General features: G+C 44.8%; 1 protein-coding gene across 3 annotated transcripts in view; it reads right to left on the minus strand.

Annotated features, from left to right (window-relative positions):
- The window catches only part of LOC143766823 (uncharacterized), a 44,922-nt gene that overhangs the window by 22,417 nt on the left and 8,435 nt on the right, over nucleotides 1-14,070 (minus strand). For 2 of the 3 annotated variants that reach the window (XM_077254796.1, XM_077254795.1), the window contains exons 2-6: nucleotides 13,556-13,705; nucleotides 13,247-13,426; nucleotides 13,041-13,164; nucleotides 12,860-12,957; nucleotides 12,571-12,661 (exon numbers count right to left, since the gene is read on the minus strand). In XM_077254796.1, the coding sequence (XP_077110911.1) occupies nucleotides 12,571-12,661; nucleotides 12,860-12,957; nucleotides 13,041-13,164; nucleotides 13,247-13,426; nucleotides 13,556-13,633 (571 nt within the window). In that variant the 5' untranslated portion in view covers nucleotides 13,634-13,705. Of the gene's footprint in view, nucleotides 1-1,314; nucleotides 1,392-12,570; nucleotides 12,662-12,859; nucleotides 12,958-13,040; nucleotides 13,165-13,246; nucleotides 13,427-13,555; nucleotides 13,706-14,070 lie in introns of those variants that run through there. The other variant, XM_077254797.1, reaches the window with a different exon arrangement.

Raw genomic sequence — 14,070 nt, forward strand, 5'->3', positions numbered from 1 at the left:
GAATGGGGCCATGTATCGTGAGATTTTGAGTGCAAACCTCCTTCCATCAGCAAGGGCATTGAAGTTGAAACGTGGCTGGGTCTTTCAACATGACAATGATCCAAAGCACACCGCCAGGGCAATGAAGGAGTGGCTTCGTAAGAAGCATTTCAACGTCCTGGAGTGGCCTAGCCAGTCTCCGGATCTCAACCCTATAGAAAACCTTTGGAGGGAGTTGAAAGTCCGTGTTGCCAAGTGAAAAGCCAAAAACATCACTGCTCTAGAGGAAATCTGCATGGAGGAATGAGCCAACATACCAACAACAGTGTGTGGCAACCTTGTGAAGACTTACAGAAAACGTTTGACCTCTGTCATTGCCAACAAAGGATATATTACAAAGTATTGAGATGAAATTTTGTTTCTGACCAAATACTTATTTTCCACCATAAAATGCAAATAAAATGATAAAAAAACAGACAATGTGATTTTCTGGATTTTTTTTTCTCAGTTTGTCTCCCATAGTTGAGGTCTACCTATGATGTAAATTACAGACGCCTCTCTGTCATGATTCTCAATGGCGAGAGAACATAGCCCAGCATATATAAGAACTAGCTCTTGGAAGATGGAATCTAAACTGACCATGAACTAAACCTGCCGCACAATTAACAGTGGCCGGGTAGCGTGCCTACGTTTTATCCCTAGACGCCCAGCGTCAGCCGGAGGACTAACTAATCCTAGCAGAGGAAAATACAGTCCTAAACAAACAAGGACGAAAGTCCAACTTAGCTGGGAGTTGTCTAGTAGCAGGAACATGCAAAGAAAGGCTTCTGATTACATTGTTGACCGGCATGAAACTGACAGAGGAGCAAGGTTATATAGAGACTCCCACATCCTGATGGGAACAGGTGAACAGAGAGGATGATGCACACAAGTTCAATTCCACCAGTGGCCACCGGGGGAGCCCAGAATCCAATTTCACAACACCTCTCATCTTTTTAAGTGATGGAACTTGCACTATTGCTGACTGACTAAATACTTTTTTGCCCCACTGTGTGTGTATGTATATATATATATATATATATATATATATATATATATATATATATATATATATATATATATATATATATATATATATATATCTATATCTATCTATCATGTGCAAACATTGCATTGCTGAAAAAGAATACCAAATGAGCAACAATAAATTGCTAAAATAGTGCAAGAAAAAACCCACCAGGGGTGAGTGTCCCCACATACTATATCGACAAAGTAGCTGTAAGATAAAGAACTCAGTATTTATCATCAGAACAAGCTACATAACATAAAACTTACAGAGTGTTGTAATAAATGCCCGGTCTCCTAGACTGGCACCCACACCCGATGCGTTTCGGCACGCTGCCTTAGTCAGGGGTCCCCTGACATGTATTTAGTTTGTGCTCCACAGGTATTACCGTGTGTTTAGGAGTCTCTAGTCACACTGAGGGTATTCCACATATATATATATATACAGTATATACGAACTGGATTTTGGCGTTCCTGCAATAACATACAGAAAGTTGTTTTTAAGTACCATCATTCTTTATTCTGGGTATATTTTTGTTTGATCTCATTGGGTTTAAACCGGTTATTTAACAATAAAATCATATGATAACATTATTGAAATATATTCTTTGGACTTTCCGGTCGGTCTTTTTTCTTCTTCTTAGTGGTATTAATATGGTATTTCCGACTGTCCTTCCATTTTGCTAGATCCACTTCCCAGGAATACATATGGTTCACAATAGTTGACACAATGTGTGTCTGACTTGTGTTAGATATATTTTTTATAGTATTCTTTGGGTAGTGTCCCTGATTCGTGCTAATTGTTACTATTTTCCAATGTAAATTCTGGGGTTAAAACAACATTTTAGTGGTAAAAATGTAATTATTTTTCTTCACTGCCCAATGGTGTAATTTTCTATGGAGCAGCTTTGGTGTCAGTATGCTCACTGCACCACTAGAAGATTTCATTCAGGGAAGTATTGTGGAAAATGCAGTCACTTTTGGGGGCTTATGCTGTTCTGGCACCTCAGGGGCTCTGACAATGTGACATGTCACCCACAAACAATTCCAGAAAAATCTGCTTTCCAATATGGTGCTCCTTCCCTTCCGAGCTCTGCCATGCACGCAAACAGTAGTATTCCCCCACATACGGGGTATCGGCATGCTCAGGAGAAATTGCAGAATATATATAGTCCATTTTCTCCTTGTGAAAGTAAAAAAAAATAAGGTCTAAATGAAAATTTTTGTGAAAGAAAAGTAAATGTTTATTTTTCCTTCCACATTCCATTCATTTCTGTGAAGCACCTGAAGGGTTAATAGTGATGAGCGAGTGTACTTGTTGCTCGGGTTTTTCCGAGCACGCTGGGGTGACCTCCGAGTATTTGTTATTGCTCGGAGATATAGTTTTCATCGCCTCAGTTGCATGATTTACGGCTTCCAGATAAGCTGAATACATGTGTGAATTCCCTAGCAAACAGGCATTCCCCACATGTATTCAGTGTATCTGGAAGCCGTAAATCATGCAACTGAGGCGATGAAAACTATATCTCCGAGCAATAACAAATACTCGGAGGTCACCCCAGCGTGCTCGGAAAAACCCGAGCAACAAGTATACTCGCTCATCACTATTAATAAACTTCTTGAATGTGGTTTTGAGCACCTTGAGGGGTGCAGTTTTTAGAATGGTGTCACTTTTGGGTATTTTTTGTCATATTGACCCCCCCAAACTCACCTCAAATGTGAGATGGTCCCTAAAAAAATGGTTTTGTAAATTTTGTTGTAAAAATGAGAAATCGCTTGTCAACTTTTAACCCTTACAACTTCCTAACTAAAAAAAAATTGTTTTCCAAAATTGTGGTGATGTAAAGTAGACATGTGGGAAATGTTATTTATTAACTATTTTGTGTGACATCTCTCTCTGATTTAAGAGCATAAAAACAAAAATTTGGAAAATTGCAAAATTCTCCAAATTTCCATTTTTTTAAACAAATAAACTCAAGTAATATCGAAGAAATATTACCACTACCAACAAGTACAATATGTAAAAAAAACAGTCTCAGAATCACCAGGATTCATTGAAGCGTTTTAGAGTTATGACCTCATAAAGTGACACTGGTCAGAATTGAAAAAAAATTGGCAAAAACAGGCTCTGGTGTGAAAGGGTTGATATTTTGCTGCACAACCTTTTGAGGCAATCACTGCAATCAAAGGATTCCTGTAACTGTCAATGAGACTTCTGCACCTCTCGACAGGTATTTTGGCCGCTCCTCAAGAGCAAACTGCTCCAGTTGTCTCGTGTTTGAAGGTTGCCTTTTTCAGACTGCATGTTTCAGCTCTTTCCAAAGATGCTCAATAGGATTTAGGTCAGGGCTCACAGAAGGCCATTTCAGAATAGTCCATTGTTTCTCTCTTAGCCATTCTTGGGTGTTTTTAGCTGTGTGTTTTGGGTCATTATCCTGTTGCAAGACCCATGACCTGCGACTGAGACCAAGCTTTCTGACACTGGGCAGCACATTTCTCTCTAGAATCCCTTGATCGTCTTGAGATTTAATTGAACGCTGCAGATTCTAGACACCTTGTGCCAGATGCAGCAAAGCAGCCCCAAAACATAACAGAGCCTCCTCCATGTTTCACAGTAGGGACAGTGTTATTTTCTTGATAAGCTTCATTTTTCCGTCTGAACATAGAGCTGATCTACCTTAACAAAAAGTTCAATTTTTGTCTCATTTGTCCATTGGACATTCTCCCAGAAACTTTGTGGCTTGTCAACATGTAATTTGGCAAATTCTGGTCTGGCTTTTTTTATGATTTTTTTTTCAACAATGCTGTCCTCCTTAGTCGTCTCCCATGAAGACCACTTTGGCTCATACAACGAAGGATGGTGCGATCTGTTCCTTGAGCTTGAAGTTGACATTTAATCTGTTTAGAAGTTTTTCTGGGCTCTTTTGTTACCATTCTTATTATCCGTCTCTTTGATTTGTCATCAATTTTCCTCCTGTGTCCAGGGAGGTTGGCTACAGTCTCATAGATCTTACATTTCAGAATAATATGTGCAACTGTAGTCACAGGAACATGAAGCTGCTTGGAGATGGTCTTATAACTATTACCTTTAATATGTTTGTCTATAATTTTCTTTCTAATCTCCTGAGACAACTCTTTCCTTCGCTTCCTCTGGTCCATGTTGAGTGTGATACACACCATGTCACCAAACAGCACAGTGAGTATCTGTAGCCCTATATACAGGCCACTCACTGATTCCAATATTGTAGACACCTGTGATGCTAGTTTGTGAACACACCGCGATTTAACATGTCCCTTTTGTCACATTATTTTCAGGGGATCATTTCTGTCCAGGCCTATTTCATGAGTTTTATTTTTTTTACATTCTGTGGAAGCATGGATGAAAAGCAATGTCTGACTTTCACTTGTTCATTTTCAGAGATCTTATATTTCTTATTATTTTTGTCAGATTCAAGTTATTTTTGTGACCATTCTGTTTTCTTCTGTCATTAAACGAGAAGTACCAACAATTTTGACCACATATGTACAGTTTATAACCCTCAGTGTATTAATTTATAAAATGCAATCACTTTATGGGGATTTCAACTATTCTGGTTTTCTGTCATTTAGTCATATTATGGCTTCTGCATATGGTGTGTCCAATCTCATCTGGGATCTGTTCCTGCTGTCCAGCTGGAGTAAAGCCCCCGTCTCACTAAGCGAGATCGCTAGCGAGATCGCTGCTGAGTCACAAGTTTCGTGACGCAACAGCGACCTCAGTAGCGATCTCGCTTTGTGTGACACGTAGCAGCGACCAGGCCCCTGCTGTGAGATCGCTGGTCGTGTCGGAATGGCCTGGACCTTTTTTTGATCGTTGAGGTCCCGCTGGGTAGCACACATCGCTGTGTTTGACACCTTACCAACGACCTCGTTGACGACTCAGACACTGAATCGTCATAAAAGCTCCCATGTGAGATCGTTGTACAGGTCGCTACAGGTCGCTGGTGAGATGTCAAACAGTGAGATCGCAGCTGCGATCGTTAGAAGATCTCACTGTTTGACATCTCACCAGCGACCACATAGCGACGCAACGATCCCTGACAGGTCGTATCGTTGTCGGGATCGCTTTAGCGTCGCTAAGTGAGACGGGGCCTTAATCTGCTGCCTACTTCAGCCAATTGGAAAGTACCACACCCTACTAAGCTCAAAGCACATGGCAGGAATCTGCCAGAAACAGCGTTGTTCTCCTCTGGTTCAGTCCTCTGTGCTCAGCTTGTGGCTTGTGTATTTGTTTCCTGTTGTGACCGTGGCCCGTTTACTGACTACTCTTGTGTCTTCTGATTCTGTATTCTGTATTCTAGTTCTGACCCAGCTACCTGACTATTCTTCTTGCCATCTCATACCACAGAATAGCAGGTATCACCATGGTCCAAGCCTAGGGGTCCCAGTGTAAGTCTAGATCCATGTAATGGTGTTAAAGGGCAATGAGCAAGGCAATCCTTGGGATATGGAAAGCAGAGAAGATAGTGCCAAGCATGTTCATGGTGGAGATCTTTTGAGCTGCCAGTTGACCACGAACAGTGATCCCAATACATTGTGTCTGCAAATTATTCCAGCTAGATCTGCATTCAAACAGCTAAATGGCGCTCCTTCCCTTCTGAACACTGCCATGTGCCCAGAGAGTAGTGTACAATCATATGTAGGGTATTGTGAGAAGGTGGAAAATAATTTGTAAGATCCATTTATTTCTATCATCTATTGTGAATAATTCCAAAGTTATCACCACATAAAGTGACACACGTCAGATTTTAACCCCTTTCTGCCATCGGACGGGATAGCACGTCTGATGGCAGATCCCCTGCTTTGATGCGGGCTCCTGCGGTGAGCCCGTATCAAAGCCGGGACATGTCAGCTGTTTTGTACAGCTGACATAAGCCTGCTATAACGGCGGGTGGAATTGCGATCCACCCGCCACTATTAACTAGTTAAATGCCGATGTCAAATGCTGACAGCGGCATTTAACAAGCGCTTCTGGCCATACAGCCATAAATGCGCGCACAGGTGACCCTCGTCACGTGATCGGAGGTCATCGGTGCGTTGGCATAACAACCAGAGAAAACAGTTCACAGAATAACCCCAAGATTAAAAAATACCTTTATTAACTTAATTAATTAAAAATTAGTGCACACAAAACCGTCACCCAAGAAATGTACTTCTATAGAAAAGGCCTAGGGAGGTGCCTATCCCTAGTTGCCTATCGCTCGTCAGCACCCTACCTGACAGTGGAGGTTGGCACCCTAAACCTGCGCAATGGTGCCCCCGCTCACCGTCGACTGTCCCTTCTATCCTAAAACTCCCTATACGGGAAGGGATGGAAAGGTGTATAGATGTACTGTTGGTAGATAGAGACCAATAAATGATGAAAACTGTCCGTTAATCTAACCCTGTCTCACAGCGGAGGTTGGCACCCGAAATTTTACGATATACGGCGCCACCGCTCCTCGACGGCTGTCCCAAAGAGAATGCCCTAACTAGATTAGTATAGGGGCAATATCTAGCTATAATGTAAAGTGCTGAAGTATAAGACCATGTACCGACAAGCAATGATGAACCATGGAGACAGAGAAGATGAAAAATAGAGTCTTGCAGGAAATGCCCTAGGTATCGGTGTTATACAATATTCATATGGGTAATAGTAACCGTAGATCTCAATAGAAAAGAAACCCAGGACAAGGATTGTGCACAAACAAATGTCCTAGGTATAAAAAAATATACTCATATATTGCACAATACCCTACGATAATTGTCTCAATAGATCAAACATAACATCAGTTACATATAAGAGTTAATATTCCATATGGAAAAAACCTGCATGCCGTAAAAACCCAGGTTCACATACTTTCATAGACCCATGAAGAGGCCTACAAACATCAGTCTTTCAGATTCAAACTTTAATTTTTAATCCATAGATAGGTACCGTATACACTCGAGTATAAGCCGAGATTTTCAGCCCAAATTTTTGGGCTGAAAGTGCCCCTCTCGGCTTATACTCAAGTCATGATCGGTGGTGGGGTCGGCGGGTGAGGACTGTCATATACTCACCTAGTTCCGGCGTTCCTGTCGCTCCCCCAGCCCGTCCCACGGTCTCCAGGTGCCGCAGCTCTTCCCCTGAGCGGTCACGTGGGACCGCTCATTAGAGAAATGAATATGGACTCCACTCCCATAGGGGCGGAGCCGCCTATTCATTTCTCTAATGAAGCGGTAACGGTGAGCGCTGATAGAGGAAGAGACTGCGGCACCGAAGACCAGCTGTCCGGGGGAAGGAGCGGGACGCCGGGAGCAGGTAAGTATGTCATATTTACCTTCCCTCGTTCCACACGCCGGGCGTCGCGCCATCTTCCCGGGGTCTCTCCGCACTGACTGTGCAGGTCAGAGGGCGCGATGACGCATATAGGGTGCGCGCCGCCCTCTGCCTGATCAGTCAGTGCGGAGAGACGCCGGGACGGGACGCCGAGGAGCTGCAAGCAAGAGAGGTGAGTATGTGTTTTTTTTTTTTTATTGCAGCAGCAGCAATGGCACAGATTTATGTGGAGTATCTATGGGGCAACGGTGCAGAGCACTACATGGCACAGCTATGGGGCAACGGTGCAGAGCACTATACATATGGCACAGCTATGGGGCAACGGTGCAGAGCACTATATGGCACAGCTATGGGGCAACGGTGCAGAGCACTATATGGCACAGCTATGGGGCAACGGTGCAGAGCACTATACATATGGCACAGCTATGGGGCAACGGTGCAGAGCACTATATATATGGCACAGCTATGGGGCAACGGTGCAGAGCACTATATGGCACAGCTATGGGGCAATGGTGCAGAGCATTATATATATATGGCACAGCTATGGGGCAACGGTGCAGAGCACTATATATATGGCACAGCTATGGGGCAACGGTGCAGAGCACTATATATGGCACAGCTATGGGGCAACGGTGCAGAGCACTATATATGGCACAGCTATGGGGCAACGGTGCAGAGCATTATATATATGGCACAGCTATGGGGCAACGGTGCAGAGCACTATATGGCACAGCTATGGGGCAACGGTGCAAAGCACTATATGGCACAGCTATGGGGCAACGGTGCAGAGCACTATATGGCACAGCTATGGGGCAACGGTGCAGAGCACTATATGGCACAGCTATGGGGCAACGGTGCAGAGCATTATATATATGGCACAGCTATGGGGCAACGGTGCAGAGCACTATATGGCACAGCTATGGGGCAACGGTGCAGAGCACTATATATATGGCACAGCTATGGGGCAATGGTGCAGAGCATTATATATATGGCACAGCTATGGGGCAACGGTGCAGAGCACTATATGGCACAGCTATGGGGCAACGGTGCAGAGCACTATATGGCACAGCTATGGGGCAATGGTGCAGAGCATTATATATATGGCACAGCTATGGGGCAACGGTGCAGAGCATTGTATATATGGCACAGCTTTATGTGGAGCATCTATGGGGCCATAATGAACGGTATGGAGCATCTATTTTTAATTTTGAAATTCACCGGTACCTGCTGCATTTTCCACCCTAGGCTTATACTCGAGTCAATAAGTTTTCCCAGTTTTTTGTGGCAAAATTAGGAGGGTCGGCTTATACTCGAGTATATACGGTATATGTACATTAGTCTCACAGACTCAGACTGTAAGCCTCATGAGCCTCTAGACAGGCAGGTATCAATCAGTCTCATGAACTCGACGCGTTTCTCCTCCCACAAGAGATTCATCAGGAGTGTATTCATATATTATCACAGACTGCTACTTATCTTTTTATGTTGGCTGTCCATGATGATACAGGACACTCTATCTGGAGGGTATAGACCTGACGCGCTCTTGTCCTGCATCATCATGGACATGGAATTTTTTTTTTACCAATTACATTAAAAGTAACTTAGACATGTTTGGTGTCTATGACCTCGTAATGACCTGGAGAATGGCAGGTCAGTTTTAGCATTTAGTGAACCTAGCACAAAAGCCAAACAAAAAACAAGTGTGGGATTGCACTTTTTGACAATTTCACCGCACTTGGAATAGTTTTCTTGTTTTCGGGTACAAGACATGGTAAAACCAATGATGTCGTTCAAAAGTACAACTTGTTCTGCAAAAGATAAGCCCTCACATGGCCAAATTGACAGAAAAATAAAGTTATGGCTCTGGGAAGAGGAGAGGGAAAAAACAAAAAAAGCTCCACGGGTTAAAAATGGGGCCTGATTAAGAACACAAAACTGGCTGCAGGAAGAGGATAAATCAGAGGATTCTGGACACTACTGTAATCAAAAACTGACTATAGACAATAACATCTACTGAAATGCTCAAACTGAACAGTCTCCATCAGTAATAAATGAGGAGCTAGTGGTGAAACCTCTCTGGGGTAATTAGAGCACGGGGCTCGGTGACTTCACAATCTAAACTATCGGAAGCTCCAATATTTTCTGTCAGATGAGTTTCAAGAAGAAATTTTACACATTTAAAGAGAACTGTGTATAATAGTGCAGAGCGGAGATGTCTTAAAGGGAACCTGTCAGCAGGATTGTGCTCAGTGACTACAGACACTGTCAGGTCGGTGCAGTTATACTGATTACACCGATACCTGGTGATGAAATCCGTCTTGTGGTTGCTTTATCTGTATTTGTAGTTTTCAATTAATGAGATTCTCGTGCTCTGGGGCGGGGCTGTGGGCAGGGCTTTGTGGTGCTCTGGGACGGGGCTGTGGGCGGGGCTTCATGTGGTGCTCTGATTACATATGCATCTTTATTGACTTATGACAGGTCATACGGTTTATGGCTGCGCCTGCACAGTAGAATCTATAAGTAAGAGATGCTATTGGACAGGAGCCGCTGGTGTCATTTTACAGGATGTAAAATTGTTCATAAGCCTCACAATAGCCACAATATTATAGGTTTTATCAACAATAATATCAACACTATAATATGCATTATGTAAAAATGGGGGCAGGTCAGTGAGGGATCAGCGACCTGTCATAAGCCAATACAGATGAATATGTAATCGGAGCTCCACATAAAGCCCCGCCCCAGACCACCACATAAAGCCCATCCCACGCCCCGCCCCGCCCACAGTCCCACCCCAGAGCACATGTAGCCCCACCCACATAACATGCACAGCCCTGCCCCAGAGCACCACAAAGCCCCGCCCCAGAGCAGGAGAATCTCGTTAACTGAAAACTACAAATACAGATTACACAACAGTAAACCAGAGTTGCACTCATTTATGTTGGACCATTGGAGCTACTATGAATCCTGACCAGAAGATTAGAGAAAATAATATTGCTCCCCATTTCAGGAGAGATTGTGCAGTAATCTGAATTTCTTAGGATCAAAAACAATGTAATTTATGAGGTGGAGTGAATCCATGAAACCAGGGCTGGAGCCAACACATCTCCTGCAGGCGGGAATAAATGTATATTACAGCCATCAGCCACGCACAGCTCAGAGATATATCATGGCACCGGTGTGATGGGTTTATGTAGATTATCACAATCCTCCTTGAAGTTAGTCGGTTTTAATACAAATTGGAAAGTCAGGATAAAGGGAAACTCTGTTATTGTCCAGAAATTCACACTTGGCCTCACTGCACATTTAATGTTGTCGATCATAAAAGTGAAGTTTGGCCAGAAAGACTGGACCTGGTCTTGTAGGGACCATATGATCACATTCAGCAGCACAGAAGGGAGAGAAGGGAGATTCATCCGATAAGATCTCAGGGTTCTAGGAAGCCAACAGCATCATTACCCTCCGCTTTCTCTTACAGGCCCATCATAATATTTTTCTTCAAGTGATTTTCTATCTTGTCAGCACATTCTACGTACGCTGTCATTTGGCTAAACTAAATCTGAGCTAATTAGGTTTCCTCCATCTCGCACATCTTCCCTGCCTGATCTATCAAAATAAATGAAATCACACTTTCCTCTGTCCCGGACATCCGCTGCCTCAGAGTAACCCTTGACTCTGCCCTGTCGTTCAATCCACACATCCAAGCTCTCGCCACCTCCTGTAGCCTCCAGCTCGAAAATATTTCCAGATTCCGTCCTTTCCTCAACCCACACTCTACCAAAATGCTTGTGCATGCCCTAGTCATCTCCCGCCTCGACTATTGCAACATACTCCTCTGTGGCCTATTTATTAACACTCCCGCACCCCTCCACTCCACCCTTAACTCTGCTTCCCGACTAACTAATCTCTCTCCTCGCTACTCCCCTGCTTCCCCTCTTTGCAAATCCCTTCACTGGCTCCCAAATTCCCAGTGTATCCAGTTTCAACTACTAACACCGACCTACAAAGTCATCGATAACCTTTCTCCTCTGAACTACCAAATTTTCCGGCGTATAAGACGACTTTTTAAACCCCGAAAATCTTCTTAAAAGTCGCCAGGTATCGTCTTGTACGCCGGGTGTATATGGTGGGTGGGGGAGTGGTCCTGACGACGACGAGGGGGCGTCTCACAGGAAAGTGCGTGGACTATCCTCCATTACCTCATCGTAGCGCTGCAGCGTGGGGTCTCTGTGCTGGGAGCGGCGGCTGCTCCTCTTTGTGCCGCGTGGGTGCTGTGGGGCGACGGCTCCTCTTCTGCAGTGTGGGGCCTCTGTGCTGTGGGGCAGCGGCGGCGAATCTTCTTGCACCGTCGGGGCTCCTCCGGCATCTCCTTAAAGCCAGGAGGCCCCGCCGGCAGCTCCATTGGTGCGATGCGGTGGCCTCCGGGAAAATGGCCGCTGCTCAGATTCAGATCTCGTCTCCCAAGATCTCGGGACGAGATCTGAATCTGAGCACGCGCCGCCCCCAGCGGCCATTTTCCCAGAGGCCACCGCATCGCAGCAATGGAGATGCCGGTGCCTCCGGGCCTGGAGGAGATGCTGGAGGAGCCCCGACTGACTGCATGAAGATTCGCCGCCGCTGCCCCACAGCACAGAGGCCCCACACTGCAGAAGAGGAGCCGCCGCCCCACAGCACAGCACCCACGTGGCACAAAGAGGAGCAGCCGCCGCCGCTCCCAGCACAGAGACCCCACGCTGCAGGGCTACGATGAGGTAATGGGGGATACTCCACGCACTTTCCTGTGAGACGCCCCCTCGTCTTCATCAGGACCACTCCCCCCCCCAAAAGGCACATTAGTCACCGGCCCTATAAGACGACATACGGCGTATAAGAAGACCCCCGACTTTTAAGAAAATTTTATATTTTAACTGGAAAAGTTGGGGGGTCGTCTTATACGCCCAGTCGTCTTATACGCCGGAAAATACGGTAATCTCTCAATACCTTCCCTCATGCAATCTCCGGTCCTCCCAAGACCTCCTCCTTGAACAGTTTTGGTCGGAGGCGAATTTTGGAGGCAGTTTTGGTTGTGGTCTAGAGGCAAAATGGTGATCATGGTAATACGGCCGGACTACACCACCGATAAAGCAGCCACAGGCGGTGACTGAGAAGAATCTGTGACCTCTCTGCATTTAGTGGTCACTACTCACCTGGGTAGCCATATGTGGGAATCTCCTCTTTACACCGCTCATCACCCCTCACATATGTCTCTGTAGTATTAATATGGGTCAGATCTTCACCCTGAAACAAATATTATAAAAGTCACCGACAGATGGAGAAGTCACAGCTATGATCAGCTCTAATCCTGCCATCTCCACCGCTCTCATTACACAAGAATAAAACATATAATACTGGTGGATAAAACAAGACTGAGCACAAGACCTTCACCGGCGTCTACACATCATAGGGGAGATCTCCTGACACCTTCTCTCCATCTACCTGATGGTCCTGAGGAGCATTGGGTTCTTCTTGTTTACAGTCCTGTGGAAGAAGAGGACGGGGACATCTCTCTGGTGTTGTCCTCTTACTGGATAGATCTGGAGGAAACACATACAGGGAGTGAATTCATTCTTTACATACAGATAATTATAGGCCGTGTGTATTTAGTCCTGTCTATTACCTGGAGATGTGAGGGGCTGGGGAACCTCCATTATGACGTTCTTGTACAAATCTCTGTGTCCTTCTAAATACTCCCACTCCTCCATGGAGAAATAGACAGCGACATCCTGACACCTTATAGGAACCTGACACATACAATGATACCGTCATCCCCCGATCCCTTCATAGTGCTACTGTATAATGTCCCAGCATTCCCAGCAGTGTCACCTCTCCAGTCAGCAGCTCAATCATCTTGTAGGTGAGTTCTAGGATCTTCTGGTCATTGATGTCCTCATGGATCAGGGGGTGAGGTGGAGGCCCCGTGATTGGGCTCAGGGGTCTTCCCCATCCCTCAGACACAGGGTCCTGACAGCGATCACTAGAGGTCTTCTTCACCACTATGTAATCCTGGTAATGGAGAGACACATTAATAAATCTCACTACAGACATTTCCAGAGTCCTCACCTCTCCAGTTCTGTCCATCTGTTATTCCCATAGATAAGAATGATGTAATGTGACGTCATCAGAATCTCTCACCTCTCCAGTAAGCCGGAAGAGGATCTCTAGGGTGAGGTGTAATATCCTCTCCGCCATCTTGTCTCTGTCCATATCCATCTGTGATGGGTAAATCAGGAAAATTTTCTTTTGTAGAAGATCTTCACTGAGAGGATCCGATATTGTAGAGACCTGAATGAGAAGATGAGCCGATGTAACATCATAAGAATCCTGTGTAATAATACAATTACTGGAGATAATAAGGGAAACATATGAGGAGATTTATTATTTTACAGTATTTAGTTTCCTTCTTTACATCTACTAATAAATCCTATATATTTAGGCCACAGACAACAAGCAGTTTCCTCCTCGGAGTCGGCAGCTGAATACGTTTCTCATAGACTCATCTTCCATAACGCTAATTCTCGTCTCATTTACCGACCCTGGAATCGGCATTAGCAATACTGCAGGAGATATTCATTACACGCGACATGAGAAATAACTACTTCATGATGAGGACGACATCTTCATCTTCTACTACGACTCTAGAAACATAT

This window comes from Ranitomeya variabilis, chromosome 4 (assembly GCF_051348905.1).
Source record: "Ranitomeya variabilis isolate aRanVar5 chromosome 4, aRanVar5.hap1, whole genome shotgun sequence".
Classification (NCBI taxonomy): domain Eukaryota; kingdom Metazoa; phylum Chordata; class Amphibia; order Anura; family Dendrobatidae; genus Ranitomeya; species Ranitomeya variabilis.